General features: G+C 37.1%; 1 protein-coding gene across 1 annotated transcript in view; it reads left to right on the forward strand.

Annotated features, from left to right (window-relative positions):
• Positions 1-15,525: 15,525 nt before the first annotated feature.
• klhdc4 (kelch domain containing 4) overlaps positions 15,526-16,493 on the forward strand; it is a 31,248-nt gene continuing 30,280 nt past the window's right edge. The window contains exon 1 of the mRNA XM_041269002.1: positions 15,526-15,727. Coding sequence (XP_041124936.1) covers positions 15,629-15,727 — 99 coding nt within the window. The 5' untranslated portion in view covers positions 15,526-15,628. The remainder of the gene's footprint in view (positions 15,728-16,493) is intronic.

Genomic DNA, 16,493 nt, shown 5'->3' on the forward strand with positions numbered 1-16,493 from the left:
CTCACTGGTAGGAACTGTCACAAAAGAGCTTGGATATAGAGGAGATATATTCAGTAAACCCCAGAACATACTGTGTACAGGCCGTCAACAGCCCCACTGTGCTCTTTAATATTGAGATATGGTTTTTGTATTCATTCAGTTCATTCACAGTTTTATAAAGTTATGGCAAACTGTTATGCATCACCCTATAGAATTAACAAATATTGCTTCATAAATTCGAATGAAACCTGTTGAAATAATGTTTTGTTAACATGTTGAATTACATACCTCATTGTAGTTTTCCATATACTTTTTGAAAAACTGACAAATTTAAAAATGTGACATTTCAAAATCTAACATGAAATACTGTGCTACTATTATGGCTTCCGATAGACTTTTGCGGTATCATTTTGTATTATGTCTCAAACCTAAAAAGCTTGGATTGAGATATAATAAAATATAGCTGTAATATGAAACAGGAATTAGCACTGAAATGTTTAGTCACATTTCATTATCAATTTTACAGATCTGTGCAAACGTATAAGAAATGGCACTCGTTAGCTTAAATGCTGTACAGCTTTGATTACCCATACTGAATAAGCAGCTAAAGAATCTGACAAACTGAACCTTTTTAAGCTTTTGTTTTAATCCAGTATTTTAATCTTCTGAACCCCTAGTTCACAAAGTAAAATTAAGTGTTTATAGACTAAAATGTCAGAATATTTAGGAGTTTCAGAGTCATTCTTTTAGGATCGGCGGTAGTGATGTTTGCTGAGGAGCTGAAATGCATTTTGTGTTGGTCTGACTGCCTTGCGTGTGTGTGTGTCTATATATATATATATATATATATATATATATATATATATATATATATATATATATATATATATATGGACCTGTTTCAAAGAAACCTTTGCAAGGGTAACATTTCTAGTGCTAATAAGAAAGATTAAGATTTTAAAGCCTATCACTCCTTTCAACAGCTTGGGAAATTGTGCTGAAAAAATTCTGCAAACAGTTAAAAAAATATAGCTTATTACCATTTGTGGCATGGCCTAACACCAGTCTTGTTGCATGCAAAATTCAATTTTCATTTTTTTTTTTTTAATTTTATGCAAAGTATTAAACTAAATGACATTGTTTGCATAGCAACTATAGCTGCTGTTAAGGGCTAGGGGCCTGATGTTTTAGTAGAGATTTAGGCAAATTGTAATTACTGCAAGCTATTACAATATAAGTTACTGTCCACAGCAGATGGAAGGAGCCCTTCAAATAAACTGTTACAATAAAAAATATCACTAATGCTTCTAAGGCAAGGTTTTGGGGAGTGTAAACAGGATGGTTACTGGTGACTTCAGGCCAGGAAGTAGACGGACAACAGTTTTGAGAGTGAAGGCGCTGCTGCACATATTTATTGTAAAATAAATTATTTAAACCGACAAAACACTTTCCAAAAGAAAATGGCATGGTGGCCAAAACAGACAAAACAAAGCGAACACAAAGGCGAACAAGTATCGTGCTGGTTTAAAACCAGCACGAGTAGCAATTGTTTGTATTTATTTCTTTAGTTCTTACTGTCTCGCTCTCTGGTTCCCCCTCTGAACACCCAACCCCGAGTGATTCTTGCCTCTATGTATACAGCTGTGCCGGGACTCAGTTGCTAATTAATCGTTCACATGAATCCTGGCACGTGAACTAATTTGTGCAATCCCTGTGCCCACATATTAATACACATTTTATCTGCATGTGAAGTGATTGTGCAATTCCCATGCCTAAATACAAATATACATTTGAAATCACTCGTGCTACGTAGCCAAATTTATACCCCGTGCACCAATATATACACACCAACTGAGATGGGTTCAGATTCTTCCTTCTTTTAAAAGCTGATAACTGTAACTTTTACACATGAATTTAATATTATATACATGCTTTTGACAGATTGTACTGTTGAAACAGAACTGCCCCAGCATAGACTGAGAAACCTTTTGGGAAGACCTGGATGAATTAATATAGTGTGTGTTTCTTAGTTGATAATTAATATTTACTAAGTTAAATTGTGTTGTAGGCCACGTACCTATTTATTTTAGGGAATGCATTGTAACTGGTCTAAATTGATTTGTAAATTTTAAAGACGGAAATTTAGTTTCAGAACTGAGAAAGGACATTCTGGTTTGGTCATAAGGTGGAGAGATTCCTGTTCAATTCACTTATCTTTGCCGTGTAAAATTTATTAAATACATTGAAGTTGTATTAGTAATGTTTTACTACCTTTACCGTTAGTTGTTCACTTTTTATTTTTCTTTTGGCAACATAGCATCAAAGGCTTTGTCTTGAAAGCAGTGATAATCAAGGCTTTAAAATCTGAGTTCTAAACATCATCGTCTTCTTTTTACACACTTTTTAAAATCTATTACAAGCACCACATCTTGTGTCTTTAGAAAATGTACCCTGCTGCGTCCTGTACTGATGGAGTATACAAGCAGAAAAATAAAAAAGGGGACCAATTATGATGCCTGGAATGCTAAAAGGAAGCAAGATGTTGATTTCAAAGCCTTGATTCATAGTTGGTTACAACAGCCTTCCAACCTGCAAAAAGTAATCTAGTCCTTGAGAACGTCCAACTTAACTTGTAGTTTTGTGAAATGCGTTTTGTAGTTCCTGTACAGTGTTCTTGTGCTCAGCCAGTGATGCCTAAGAAAAGTTTAAAATTGAGTTTCTGTTTGTCTTTTTAAAAGCATTGTGGTAGATACTAACTTTATATATCTATACAAAATGTAAGTAAAGTGTTGTGTGTGTGTTTTGTACAGAGATTTTAAGTCCTCAACATCACAGATGCTAAACAAATACGAGGAAGTTCAAATCCCTTTGTTAGGGAATGCATGTCTACACATGCCCTTCAGTTATTTCCACTAGCCCTGCCAGGTCTCTGAAATTCAAATAAAACCACAGAACCTAAAATAAGTGAGAAGATCATAAGGGGAAACCCTTTCAAAGGATTAATTGAATACGAGAAAAAGATTAGAGAAACTCTAACCTAGCAATTGTTTTCTAAAGTATTCGAAAAGTAACCTCAGTAAAAATCGCTTGCGCTCAGATTAGCTTGAGAGCTTGGTGGCACCTCGCTGTCATTTTACTCCTGCAATGCTCTTTACTCCTTTCTTAATGAAAGCTTCTTCCTGATGGCACTAGTAAGAAAACGTTCCATAATGTGAGTTCACACAATAAGAGGAGCACAGAATGGAGTTTTCCTGAGCTTGAGTTCCTCTGAAAGAACATGACCACTTTGCAAGCAGTGAAGCTCGTACTTTGACTGAACGCACAATACTGGTCCTGGGCCCTTATTCGCAAATCTTTTCACTTGTGATTTATTTACTAAATTTGTAAACACCCCCTAATTTGGCACAATTTGTAGACTGCTTCGAGCTGAGTGTTATAGTGTGTTATAGTCAGAAAAAAGGTAGTGCTTGCCACACACCAGTGTAACAATCAGAATTAAGCTTCCATTTGTGATGCAATGCATTTTCTAGCTAAATCGGAGGGATCCTAGTATTCTAGTTTTTCTTCACTGTAGCCTTGATTTCAAGATGGGGTCTGGCAGTGCTGTTTCCCTTACCTGCAGTGAATTGATATTTTGTGAAAATGTGTGTGTCTCTTAAACGGTAAATATTGTTCCATGTGTTCATTTTCCTATTTAATGTTACATTGAAGCCTTGTGCTTTGGCATGCTAGTACCTTGTACACTATACAAGATAGGAAGAGTGAACTATTGTACTTCTTGACAATGTCGAAGTTGCTAATTGAGGGCACATCTTGTGGGACCTTCATAAGCTCTTCTCTTCTCATGTTTACATTGAATCACCATTTTGACCTGTTTCAATCGCAGTCAATTCCAGTTGAATCGCAGTTAAGCTTGACTTCTGTTTAGGGACCTCTAAAATCTTTAAAAGGACCACTCCATAACCGAGACTGCACTGAATTGTGGGATACTGTATCCAGTGTACTTGTGGTTGCACTGGGATTGGCTACTTCACCTGAAACCATGATTGGGGTTTATCAGTAGATGTTTGTGATCTTGTGGGACCCACATGTTGTTTTACTGTGGCATCCTATTTTTATGCTGTCATATTAAATCATATATATATATACTGAAGTCATTAAAATTACTCTCTTGGGACATTTCTCATGTTACTGTCAAATATGTCTTTGAAAAGTTTTTTCTCTCCTGGAAAGAAATTAAATACATAAAAATACTTTTATGTATACATATACATACATTATGTATGTTTTAATTTTTCATGATTTATTTTACTTCAAAATTGTTAGAATTGTTGTTTTAAGAATTCATGTCCGTATTTAAAGTGAGTTTCAAGATTCTAAAGTCCCGATAGCTCTACTTACTCAGACCCTGACTGTGAAATATAATGTTTTTAAAAACCTTTTTTTCTTTACACATTTTACTAGAAATATGTTCTTTCTAAAGTGGGCTGTCAAAGATGATAGGATCTGCCAACATACTGTGTTCCCAAAGTGGCAACTAAGATGTATACTTTTGCAACAAATGAGTCTGGTTTTCACAACCCCATATTTAACACTTCTTTTAAACTGCTTTACATCAACTAGTCAAAGTGTAGTGCTTCATCATAAGTTAACCAAACATTTAATGGTTTCTAAAGAAAGTAGGCAAAGTTGGAGAAGATTAGTGCTTTATAGTGTTAAGAAAAGTGTTTATTGGAAATTAAAAAGTTTAATGCTATGCTATGATCATCTGGATGTACAGTGTGTAACAGTCATTCAAACTAATAAAACCAAAACCTGCTGCAGTAGAGATTGCTGCCAAGTGCTGAATTTCACAAGTAGGTCTCGGCGTACAGCAAACTGTACCTTTAATACAAGCATTCCATGTCACACAACCAGTCGACCGTCTTCAATATGAAAATCCACTGGGAGCCCTATGTAGTGAACTGTTGGTATGAGAGTGTTGTTCATCTGCCAACTCACACTCTCTTACTACATAATTCAAAATGTATACAAAGAAAACCAGTGTGTCAATAACATCCCCCATCACAGCTGTAAATACATAGAGCTACTGTATCAGTATTTAACGAGAACCTCTATCCCCATATACAGGTTCCATCATATTACTATACCAAGCATGTTCTCTAGATATATGTAAATGTATATACAGTGCCTATAGAAAATCTACAACCCCTTTCAAAATGTTCACCTTTTGTTGCCTTATAGTCTGGAATTAAAATGCATTAAAATAGTTTTTTTTTTTAATTTATCTACACATGCTACCCCAGAACTTCCAAGTGAAAAAAAATATTCTAGACATTTGTAGAAAATTAATTAAAAACAAAAACTCAAATAGCATGGTTGGATAAGTTTCCACCCCCCCTTGTAATAGCAATCCTAAATTAGCTCAGGTGTAACCAATTGCCTTCAAAATCACACACCAAGTTAAGTGGCCTCCACCTGTGTTAAATTGCAGTGATTCACATGATTTCAGGATAAATTCAGTAGTTTCTGTAGGTTTCCCCTGCTGGGTAGTGCATTTCAAACCAAAGACTCAACCATGAGCACCAAGGCTCTTTCAAAAGAACTCCAGGACAAAGTTGTTGAAAGACACAGATCAAGAGATGGGTATAAAAAAAAATTATTAAAGGTCTTGAATATCCCTTGGAGCACAGTCAAGTCGATTAAGAAGTGGAAGGTGTATGGCATCACAAGACCCTGCCTAGATCAGGCTGTCCCTCCAAACTGGATGACCGAGCAAGGTAAGGCTACCAAGAGGCCAATGGCAATTTTGCAAGAGCTATATGCTTTTATAGCCAAGACTTGTCAAAGTGTGCATGTGACAACAATATCCCAAGCACTCCACAAATCTGGCCTGTATGGTAGGGTGGTGAGAAGGAAGCCATTACTCAAGAAAGCCCATTGAATCCCGTTTTGAAGTATGCACAAAAAACACTCAGGAGATTCTCTAGCAAAAAGTTTTGCGGTCTGACGAAACTAAAATGGAACTTTCTGGTCTAAATGCAAAGCATTATGTTTGCCGCAAACCCAACACAGAGCATCACCCAAAGAACATCATCCTTACATTATGTTATGGGGATGTTTCTCATTGGCAGGGACTGGGGCACTTCAGGATAGAAGGGAAAATGAATGGAGCAAAGTACAGAGAAGCCCTTGAGGAAAACCTGCTGCCCTCTGCAAGAAAGCTGAAACTGGGATGGAATTTCACCTTTCAGCATGAAAATGACCCAAAGCACACAGCCAAAGTTACACTGGAGTGGCTAAGGAACAAAAAAGTAAATATCCTTGAGTAGCCCAGTCAGAGACCCGACCTAAATCCAATCGAAAATTTGTGGCATGACTTGAAGATTGCTGTCCATCAACACTCCCCAAGGAACTTGACAGAGCTTGAACAGTTTTGTAAAGAAGAATGGTCAAATATTGTCAAATCTAGGTGTGCAAAGTTGGTAGAGACCTATCCCAACAGACTCACAGCTGTAATTGCTGCCAAAAGTGCTTCCACACAGCAAAAGCAAGGGGGGTGGAGACTTATCCAATTATGATCTTTCAGTTTTGTATTTTTAATATATCATTTTTTTCTCAGTAAAAACTTTTTTTCCCTTAACAGTGTGGAATATGGTGTGTAGATAAGTGGGGAAAAAAATCCTCATTTAAATGCATGAAACCGAGGCACTGACACAACAAAATGTGAAAAAAGTTCAAGGGGGTGTAGACTTTCTATAGGCACTGTATGTATACCTAAGACAGACATACCTACTTATAGCCCCAGATTCTGATACCCCCAATAACTAAGAATGCCGAAAGCAACTTTTATTACACTTGGATATGTTTTTTTTTATCTGCTGGGGATGCCTATCCCCAGTGACAGTGATATAGTAACAGCTTTTCCCTATTTAAAATGGCACGGCTAGATATCTTTTATGATTGTTCTATTAAAATGAATCACTGACATATTTATGCTGTTTTCATCTGGTCTGGGAAAACAATGTATTTTCCACTTTCTAACCTTTTATTTTATAACAGTAACAAGAATTCCTTAAAATTGTGGTTACATCATGAGGAAAAACATCCAACTCTGCTCTAGATCAAATGATACGGCTGTTTTTTTTTAATTTATTTTTTACAATGTAGTGTGTCCAGTTTTTTTTTTTTTTTCCCACGATTTTGTCCAAATTTGGAATACCCAATTGCTTTTCCGCACATGGCTCAGGAGACCTGAAGATTCAGTGGCCGTTCTCTGACCCCACGACCAAGCCAGCTTCCTTTTTCACCCACTCTAGAGCAGATGTCAGTGAGCTACCGACCTCTGGAGGACAAAGGCCAGCCCTGCAGGTGTCTTTTAAAAACAGTTTTTAAAAGTTAACGATACTCTATATCCCCTATAGTCCAATTTTTTTAATTAAAAAAGACTCATTATTCTAAACTACATTTCAACAGAATACACAAGTCCTTTTATATACTTAACACATCATTTTATGCTCACACAGTGAACCCAGGGCCTGACGGGGATATGATGCATACAGTCAACACACTCTGTTTATTGTTTAACAGAATGACTAAGGGTTACACAAATATTAATCTAACCAAACGATGCAGCCCCAGCAGTGTGCAATTGATGGGACTGGACGCGCCCCTTACAGCTGTTCGGTTGTGGAGAATAATAAGAGCTAATTACAAGTTGGGGGAGAAAAAAAAAACACTTGTGGAGAAACACTACACCGAGACGAGAGATGTTTAAGTAAAGATCAGCTCAATTCAGTTCTAGAAAAATTATAAAGGAAAAACATCTAAATCAAATATTTTGTCTGCTCTGTCACAGTATAAACAGTGAGCCATTGAGCAATTGAGTTCTGTATACTCCAGCATATTGGGAGGGTGGTAGTTTAAAAGCGGCTATACTTTTGCTCTATAGGTGCGTTTTTTGCTCTATATGTGGTTAAGAATTTGGATTGAACGTTGGGCTCTAGTCTCCAGGTCCAAACCACCTTGATATTTAAGCGATAGTCAATGAAGGCTCTACCATGTGGTAGTTGATTGCAACTGGATTTATGCATCTCGAGCCAAAGGTCACCAAGGACACCAATGGAAGTCAAGGTCAACACATGGCAGAGCCTTCATCGAGACAGCATTATTGCTATTAGAAAAATATTTTTTTCATTATTTTATTTAAAAAAAAAAAAAAATTGAAACCTACATTTACCTTGAACTTGTAATGATTGGGTGAGTATTCTTCCTCTGAGAAAAATTTTAGGAGAATAGTCCCAAAAATGTTCATAAAGGATCCCATCTAATAATAATTCGAGAAAAATTACTTTATTAAACAAATAACTTTTTTACTTGTCAGAGCTGCTTGTAGTTTATCCGTACAGTGCCAGATATCTGAATGGAGCAATATTACTGAACTGTGCGTGTCTCGCTTTGTTGTTATTGAAAGATACTGTGTGAGCTCCAGTCAAGCTAACAGGCTGTGATTGGCAGACTCAGCAGTTACATATGCAGGATTGGTTGCTTTCGTCGATACAGCAAGTGAAAATGAAAAATACTTGTATGGATTGATTTTGATTCACAGGTGATGCTGATTGGCTGATGATACTGAATCGTTTTCTAATATACATTATCATTACAGCAATGATTTTTGCTGGGTTCCTGTAAAAACAATCCTGCTTATTGTGTGAAGTATTATAGTTTAAAACTATTAGCATAGTTAAAGGGATGGATTGTATCTACGTATAACCTGCTATGATAAACCACAGCTGGATTTTTATATATATATATATATATATATATATATATATGTCTACCACATTCCATCATGTGACTTGAAGTGCAGCATGGAAGTACCTACAAGAAGCTCTCGATAAATAGTTTTCACTCATAAAATATCATGAAAAATCCAATTCACCTTTGCCATAATGTGCGTTACATAACTGAAAAATCGAAAATTGTGGCAATAGGTATTAGCTAAGATTTAGTGGAATTATGTAGTTAGCTCCATGAACTCTAAACATGATCTTCAACCTTGGCAAGCTGTTCTCATCTCTTTTTCCCATTGAACCAATGTTAAAGCCTGGTTGCATAGCAGAGTTTCAAATACAAACAGCTGGAGACAAGATGTTCTATGACCATTGACTGACATAAGTTTCCACAAATGTTTTTTTTCAAGGCCGTTGTGGGCCAAAAAAAAAACCAAAAAAAAACGCTTATAGACACTTTTAACAAGAACAAAAAGCTATTTAATCAGCACTCATTCACTACTACTTTTTAGTGGGACAGACCACTTTGTCAAAAGAAAGTGTTAAACTCTGAAGCCCATGTCTGAGGTGTGTGTTTGTGCTGTATTCTTTCCTGTGGGATGTTTATACTAGCCTTGCACTGCAGTAGGGGGAAAGGTAGGGGGGTTCCGACAGCAGGCTCTGGGTTCATTGTTGGGATGTATTGCATTGTTCAGTAGTCCATGACAACCACATGGCTCAAATGATTAAGAAATGAATGGGATTGACACTCCAGACAATGCTGTTGTTACCTCATAATGGGCTAAACACGCATTATGCATTATGGCTCATATCTGTGACCTTGAAAGGGTTTGGCGAAAGTGATCAGGCAAAAGGGAAGGAGGTCAGGCATCTGTTGAAATAGGGATGCTATTGAACACCTGTATTTAACAAAAATGATTTTCTAACCAATAACGAGAGGTTGTACATTGTGACTGCTTTTAGGAGCAACCCATTAGAGCTCCTTCTTAAGCCCCAACCTCTACAAGACTGAACATCCCAGCTAGTTGCAATCTTTGATACACACCTGCATCATTGAACCCAAACTCAATAATTCATTAAAATAAACCACCAGCCAAGGCCCACAGTTTTCTTCATTTCATCCACATTCTCATGTGGAAACAGTATTGAAATCAAGGCTGAAACTTAACCCTTTCCTGGGTTCAGTTACTATAATATACACATTTAACAACAAAAACTGACACTATTGAACATTTACCCAAGATATAAAGTAAATGCATTAAAATAGGACTATAAAGATTATACTGTTATTAATGGTGGAATAAGTATGCACATTTATTCTGTACAAAATGGCAGTGACTAATAACAAGTATTGATGCAAAATGAGCAAGCTATACAAGTCAAGTAAAACTGAAATACTGTTTACATGTGAGGGGGTTTCACCCCCACAGACCTGTTCTGTGAAAATCCAGACAAATGTCCATGTAGCCTCTGGAACTACCTGGTTTAAATCCTTTTCTTCGCAGCCCTATATCAGCCAGAGAGATGATATTGCTTGTTTGGAGGCAGGCTGTATTTCCTTAAATTGGAGGAGATTAGATTTACGCTTAGGGGATCCACTAGGAAGTGGACGGCAACCCTTCCTAGCGCATGTCGACCAACTTAATCTCCCATCACTTCTATAAACCTCACAAGCTACATAAACTGCATTAATGAATTACTAAGCTTGTCACTCTTTCTATCTTTCTTTCTTTCTTTCTTATTAGAGAGCTTTAAGTTTGCTTCAATGATTAATGTGATGTATTGTTGATTGGTATTAAAAAAATAAAAAAAAATAAACAGAGTTTGCATCAAATAAACAATGTGGCTCCATGTTTAAAAAACTTTGGAAGTAATTTGTACCAGAGATATTCAGAGCTCAGGATATTGTACCTATTTCCCTTGAGGGAATAAAAAGTTATTTACTTGGTCTAATTCTAAAGAATCTCCCAATCCACTGACTTTTAATTTTGTTGTGTTTTCAAGGACAGCTCCTATTAACTTTTCTTGGCAAGTGGCATTGACTGGTCACTGGTCATCCTCACTCCCCTTTCTGCTTTTCCAATTAGACCAATGAGTAGCTGCAAGGGTGGAAACAGTGTTTCAAGTAACAACAGTGACTCAAAGTATTCAACCACTTTTTTGTGACGCTAGGGTGGAACATTTTGTAACCTGTTTTAACCACTTTGACTGCTTCCTTACAACATAACCGATATCACTTCAAATTGAGTTGAAGCACTTTGCTTTACCAAACACAGCAATGTTTGCACCAAATGTGTACAAGTAAATAAATTGAAAGGAAAAACATTTATTATTTATAAAATAATTTATAAAATTATTATATATCTATCAGACCACTGCCAGTGTAGGAAATGTTTCATGCTTAAAAAAAAAAAAAAATCAATTGAAACCTTAATTGAATCGATCAAAAACAGCCTTTAAATTAGGAGTTAAAGCTTTGTGAACAGCACCTGACCAATTTCTCTAGCAGTGACAGAAATGCATGTTTTATGTTGTATGTTGGGTGTTATTGTTGGTGTGTATACATTGGTGCACAGGGTACACATTGGTGATTTAAAATGTATATTTGTATTTAGGCATGGGATTGCACAATCACTTCACATGCAGATAAAATGTATATTAGTATTTGGGCACGGGTGTAGTATTTGGGCACAGGTGTGTCACAAAGTAGTTCACGTCTGCAAGTGAGTATTGTAATCCGCTCTACTAAAAATATCTTTAACAAGGCTTAGCTTCAGAGCGGGCAGTCATTCATCATGGAAGAGAGATGGATACGGGCTGTCAGTTACCAGTGATGCATCAGACAGCTTCCTTTGTTCTCTCAATACCAGCTATTAAACTATAATTAGCCTTAACTGTGAATCTGCATGACCACAGACATAGAAGATCTTGGGAGATATTCAGTGCAGTAAATATGAACTGCTCCGTAGGTACACTAATTCACACTGGTGTAGCTTTCTGTTCTGATGATATAATTTGTTTAACTGCATCAGCTGTGATTAGTTGAATTTCCTATAATGCCATTACTGGGTACTGTATTTTTTTTAGATTATAAACACATGCCTTAAAGCGCTCGTGGGCACTGACTGTATTGAATCACCTGTAAACCTAGTCAGATATGTAGTTTTGCTTATTGTGAGTGAAACGGCAACAGGGAGACTCAGCTTTTATATATGACAGAAAATGTGTCAAGTGAAGGGCAGCCCATCTACGTAAAAGTGTTTTTGTTTTAATTTTTATTTAGAGGCAGTTTGACTGTCCTCATCTCTCCTTTACACCACCTTGTATTGGGTATGGGCAACGTTTCCATGGCAACCAGGATGGAAAAAGCTACATTAAATCAGGACCCGCTAGGTCTAACCACAGACAAGCAGCCAAATTGAGAGTTAAAAACAGGCAAAGCTCCCAGTTAAAGGACAGAATTCTTTCTTACTGGATATGTAAAATATTAGTTATATGGTTATAACTTAAACTGTCCATGATAGATACAGCATGAATACACCTGAATTTGGGGAGCATTTCTTCTAAATGTCAACATGTTCACCTTGCTATTGCCTCTCTCGCATTTTCATTGTGATCTCAAAATGGGTCTGGCCTTTGTCCTCCAGGAGCCTGTGGTTCGCCAACATCCGCTGTAGAGCTGCTGGGGTTTTGTAGGGGTCACTGTAGTAAGGGAACATATGGGACATTCTTAATGGGAGGTGATACTAGGCTTAGTTTCGCTTATTGCAACTGATCAATTTTTGTAACAATAACAGTAATCATTAAGGAGTGTATGCCTACAGAATAATGTACAAACATTTCATTTCCACCCTGGCTCTCTGTTGTTGCACCCTACAGACTTATGGCAGGCTTTTCTTTTCTTTTTTTCTTTTTCAACCCCTGTGTGAGCCCCATAAGATTCCAGTAATATTTGCTTCCACCTTCTAATGAATGTGTGTGAGACTGAATTCTATCACATGCTTCTGAAGCCCCCTCTCCTCACACATGTGACTTGTCTTGCAGCAATTGAGTTATGGTATTTTAACACTGAAGGCAACTGAAGACAACTTATCGCCTGTGCTCCACAAACATGTTTTGTTAGGTCAGGATTAATGCTGTCCCATATTAGTATGTGATTAGGAGCTTTTGGAATAGTCTGAAGTCATGTGCTTCATTTGTTGGCCATAAACAATGTGACTTCAAATTACCCAAAGGCTTGCCTACAGCCAGTTCACTTATCAAAAAAAAAAGCTCAGTATCAAAAGATCTAAAAAGCAGCGAAGACACGCAAATGGAAAATGTCAAGAAAGGCCGAAACAGCTGAAATAGTTTAGCTAGACAGCAGTCCCACAGGATATCAGTGACATGCATATCCTTGCAAATTCACAAATATATATCTAGAGAACCGCTTGCCCAATTGTGACGAGACTTGCCAAGGGCCTTCTGAAGTGCAAGCTAATGTGTGTGTGTGTCTGTCTGTCTGTCCAAATGTGTCAAATTCAAACCTCCAACTGTGTATGTTAGTAGTTTATGTCTGTCTGTAAAAATACTTGGATCAAATGAGACCCCACTGTCTTTGGGAAGGGAATTTGTGGTCAGTTGAAATAGTGGAGATTCCAAACATCTTGAATGTGTTCTAACCAAGGTTTAAAATGAATTTCTAATATTGGCCCTAGCAACACTTTTATTTTCTATAAGCCCTGTCATTCTCTGCTTGATGTGTTTTATTTAACATTAATATAACTATGCAGGTGTTCCAGATGCTAACAAGAGGGAAGATAATGTATTTCAAAACCTTGGTTATCTTTATTCTCATAACCATAAAAAAAGCTTATACTACAGACATGTGCCAGTGCTGCTACCTGCTGGTTAAAGGTATTCAATTAAAGACGGGTTTGCCTAAGAAAATAATCAGATGAGAACATCCTGTACTTGAGCAGGGAGGAGGCAGGTAAGATAAGACTTTGGAAATAAGAAAGGCTCTATCCTTTGGTGCATAAAGACAACTGATTTCTATCATTTAATTTCCTGTTTTCTGTTGGATGTATTGTGTGCTTGCCGGCACAGATAAGAAATGATTCTGCTGGGAAGCAGGATGCCTTGTTAGTACCAACAGTTGAGAAACACATTGGGGCTCGATTCAACAATACACCTCTCTCTGTATTCAATACAACATATCTGCCTCTGCTTTTTAACTGTTCATTACCAGGGCAGGGCCCTTATAAAAGTTTCCCTCAGTAAAAACATAGCCAAATGTATAGTGAAAGCATAGGTAAGCACATAAAACCCAGAGAGGTATGGTAAAGTTGTTGTTTTTTTTTTTTTTAATATTGCCAACCACTATAAACTATGGTAAATGCATAGTATTGGTAAAACATTGGAAAATGTGGCCATGTGGCCATGTGGCTGTAGATTGGCTACTTTTCCATCTTCACTCTGGCAGTTTGTGTGCAGGTCAAAAGTTTACTGTGAGTTGTTAGACTCCACAACCCCACACTAAAAACTCACAGCACAGAAATCACACTCACACCTAAAGAGCATTTGGTGAGATATTTAAGCAATCAGCCCCCTATTGAAAAACAGCTGTGTAGATTCACTGCTGTGTAATGATACTGCACTTCACTTGTAAATGTAAGCATAGCAAAGTGTGATGAGCCAAAGGAAAGCGTAGGTCAGCATTGTAAACTGAAACAGTCAGGCGCTCCATGAACTCAATGACTCTGTGAACTCTACCTGCACTCTTTGGAGCCTGAGTAAACAGGCCTCTCTGCAGTGTCAGAGACACCATCTTACTAACTATGGAGTTCATCCACAGTACTTTCTTAAAGACTGTTTTTTAAAAGTCTGTTTTGTTATGAATAAAATCAGTGTTATTAATTCAGCAACTGGCAGGAATATTCAGGAACTAGAGTTTGATCTGTAATCCATTGGTCTGCTGATGAGGCAGGTTTTAGTCAGGTTTTTGTACCTTGTGTACAATATCAACACTGAGAAGCGTTTCTCTCTCTCTCTCTCTCTCCTCTCTCTCTGCGTCTCTGGTGAGGCTCTGTTCATTTAAGGGGGGGATGCACAATACCTGTTAAGTGGAGTTGTACATTGAAATGCATGGAAAGAGAAAGTATGGGGGACGCTTATAACTGTTACACAACTTGGAGTTGCACCTTAAAGTAATCGTAGCCAACAAAACAGTTTCATAATTTTTCTCTGTCACACAATCCATTTTCAAACGTGCAGTTCTGAAAGAAACACATAATAGCAAACATATGTTTTAAAATATCTGCTATTGACATTGTCCCCACTGATTCAGCTAAGTGAGCATCAACACACTTACTAGACAGCTAGCAAAAGAAAAACTTGGTGTAGTACCAGATGTCTGTTTTAAAATGAAAAAAAAAAAACACGTTTTCTATAAAATGCCCATTTTTAAAAAACGCACATTTGAAATCTAGTGGGCGCAATTACGAACCAGCCTTTACACTGTAACAGGACAACACTTTGATTTGTATCAACTGAAATGAGGTGATACAATTTCTGTTCAATCTATAGTATACAACCGGAAACTACAACATTATGTTGTGGTGAATAATGTATTTCATAACGAAATTTGACTTTCAAAACAAGATGCATGTCTCTGCTCTTTCCAGAAGATGTCGCCACAGTCATTGACAGACGTTTTTGTGACTCCCTCTGCTACTGTGTCGTAGTAGGAAGTGACACACGTGTTACCAGTTGCCGTAGGAAGTACTTTGTCGCAACTTTCACATGTGTGTTTCTGGCTGTACGGCTTGGTTCACGTTTTACAGCAGTTTTCAAGAAGTTGCGCTAGAAACATAAACATGGTCAAGAAAGGCAAAAAGGAGAAGAAAGTCAAGGGTGCTGAAAAAACAGCCGCTAAAATGGAGAAAAAAGTCTCCAAAAGATCAAAGAGGGAGGAGGTGAGTCGGGTGTAATGTTCTGGTAGTAGCTAGTAGTAGTATATACCGGTAAAAAACTTTCGCTTTGAGAAAAAAATACAAATTGGGGATAGCGGATTATTTACCAAATTAAATACTCTTTAAATACATGAGCATCGTTGACACGTCATGTAGGAATAACATTTCACTGAAAATACAATGTCTATATTTGAATTATACAGGCATCTTTAGATTACATAGACTGACATTATTCCACATCATTCAGAAGAAAATTAATGTTGACAGTCAGACAGCGCAGCTCCCAATGGTGTCATTCATTTAAACTTGATGAAATATGCATCAACGAGGTCGCAGTACATGACAGATTTTTACAGTTGCATATCAGAGAGAATATTTTTTAAATATCTTTACAGTATGAACAGGAAATACAGGTACATTTCTTAGTATAATGACACACTACAAATAGCACTGTGAGCAAAAAAAGCCATTATACATGATATACAAAAGATTCATCACAATGCGCTGTACCCAGTACATGTAGCAGGTGGGCCATTTAAATGTAATAATAAAGGCTTATCTGAGTCTCATTGTTACTTGGTAGTTTCGCGACCTCTTTGAAACCGTTTGGGGAATTGTGCATGCGAACACACACAGTTCAGCCATTCTTGTCAACACCCACATTGATGCATTTGAGTCGGTATACACTGTGGGAATGGGACTTGGTAGTAATAAATATCTGTATGGCTGAAATTACATTAATGGAGGGCTTTGACAAGAGTGTATCTGG

Source organism: Polyodon spathula, chromosome 13 (genome assembly GCF_017654505.1).
Source record: "Polyodon spathula isolate WHYD16114869_AA chromosome 13, ASM1765450v1, whole genome shotgun sequence".
NCBI classification, from domain to species: domain Eukaryota; kingdom Metazoa; phylum Chordata; class Actinopteri; order Acipenseriformes; family Polyodontidae; genus Polyodon; species Polyodon spathula.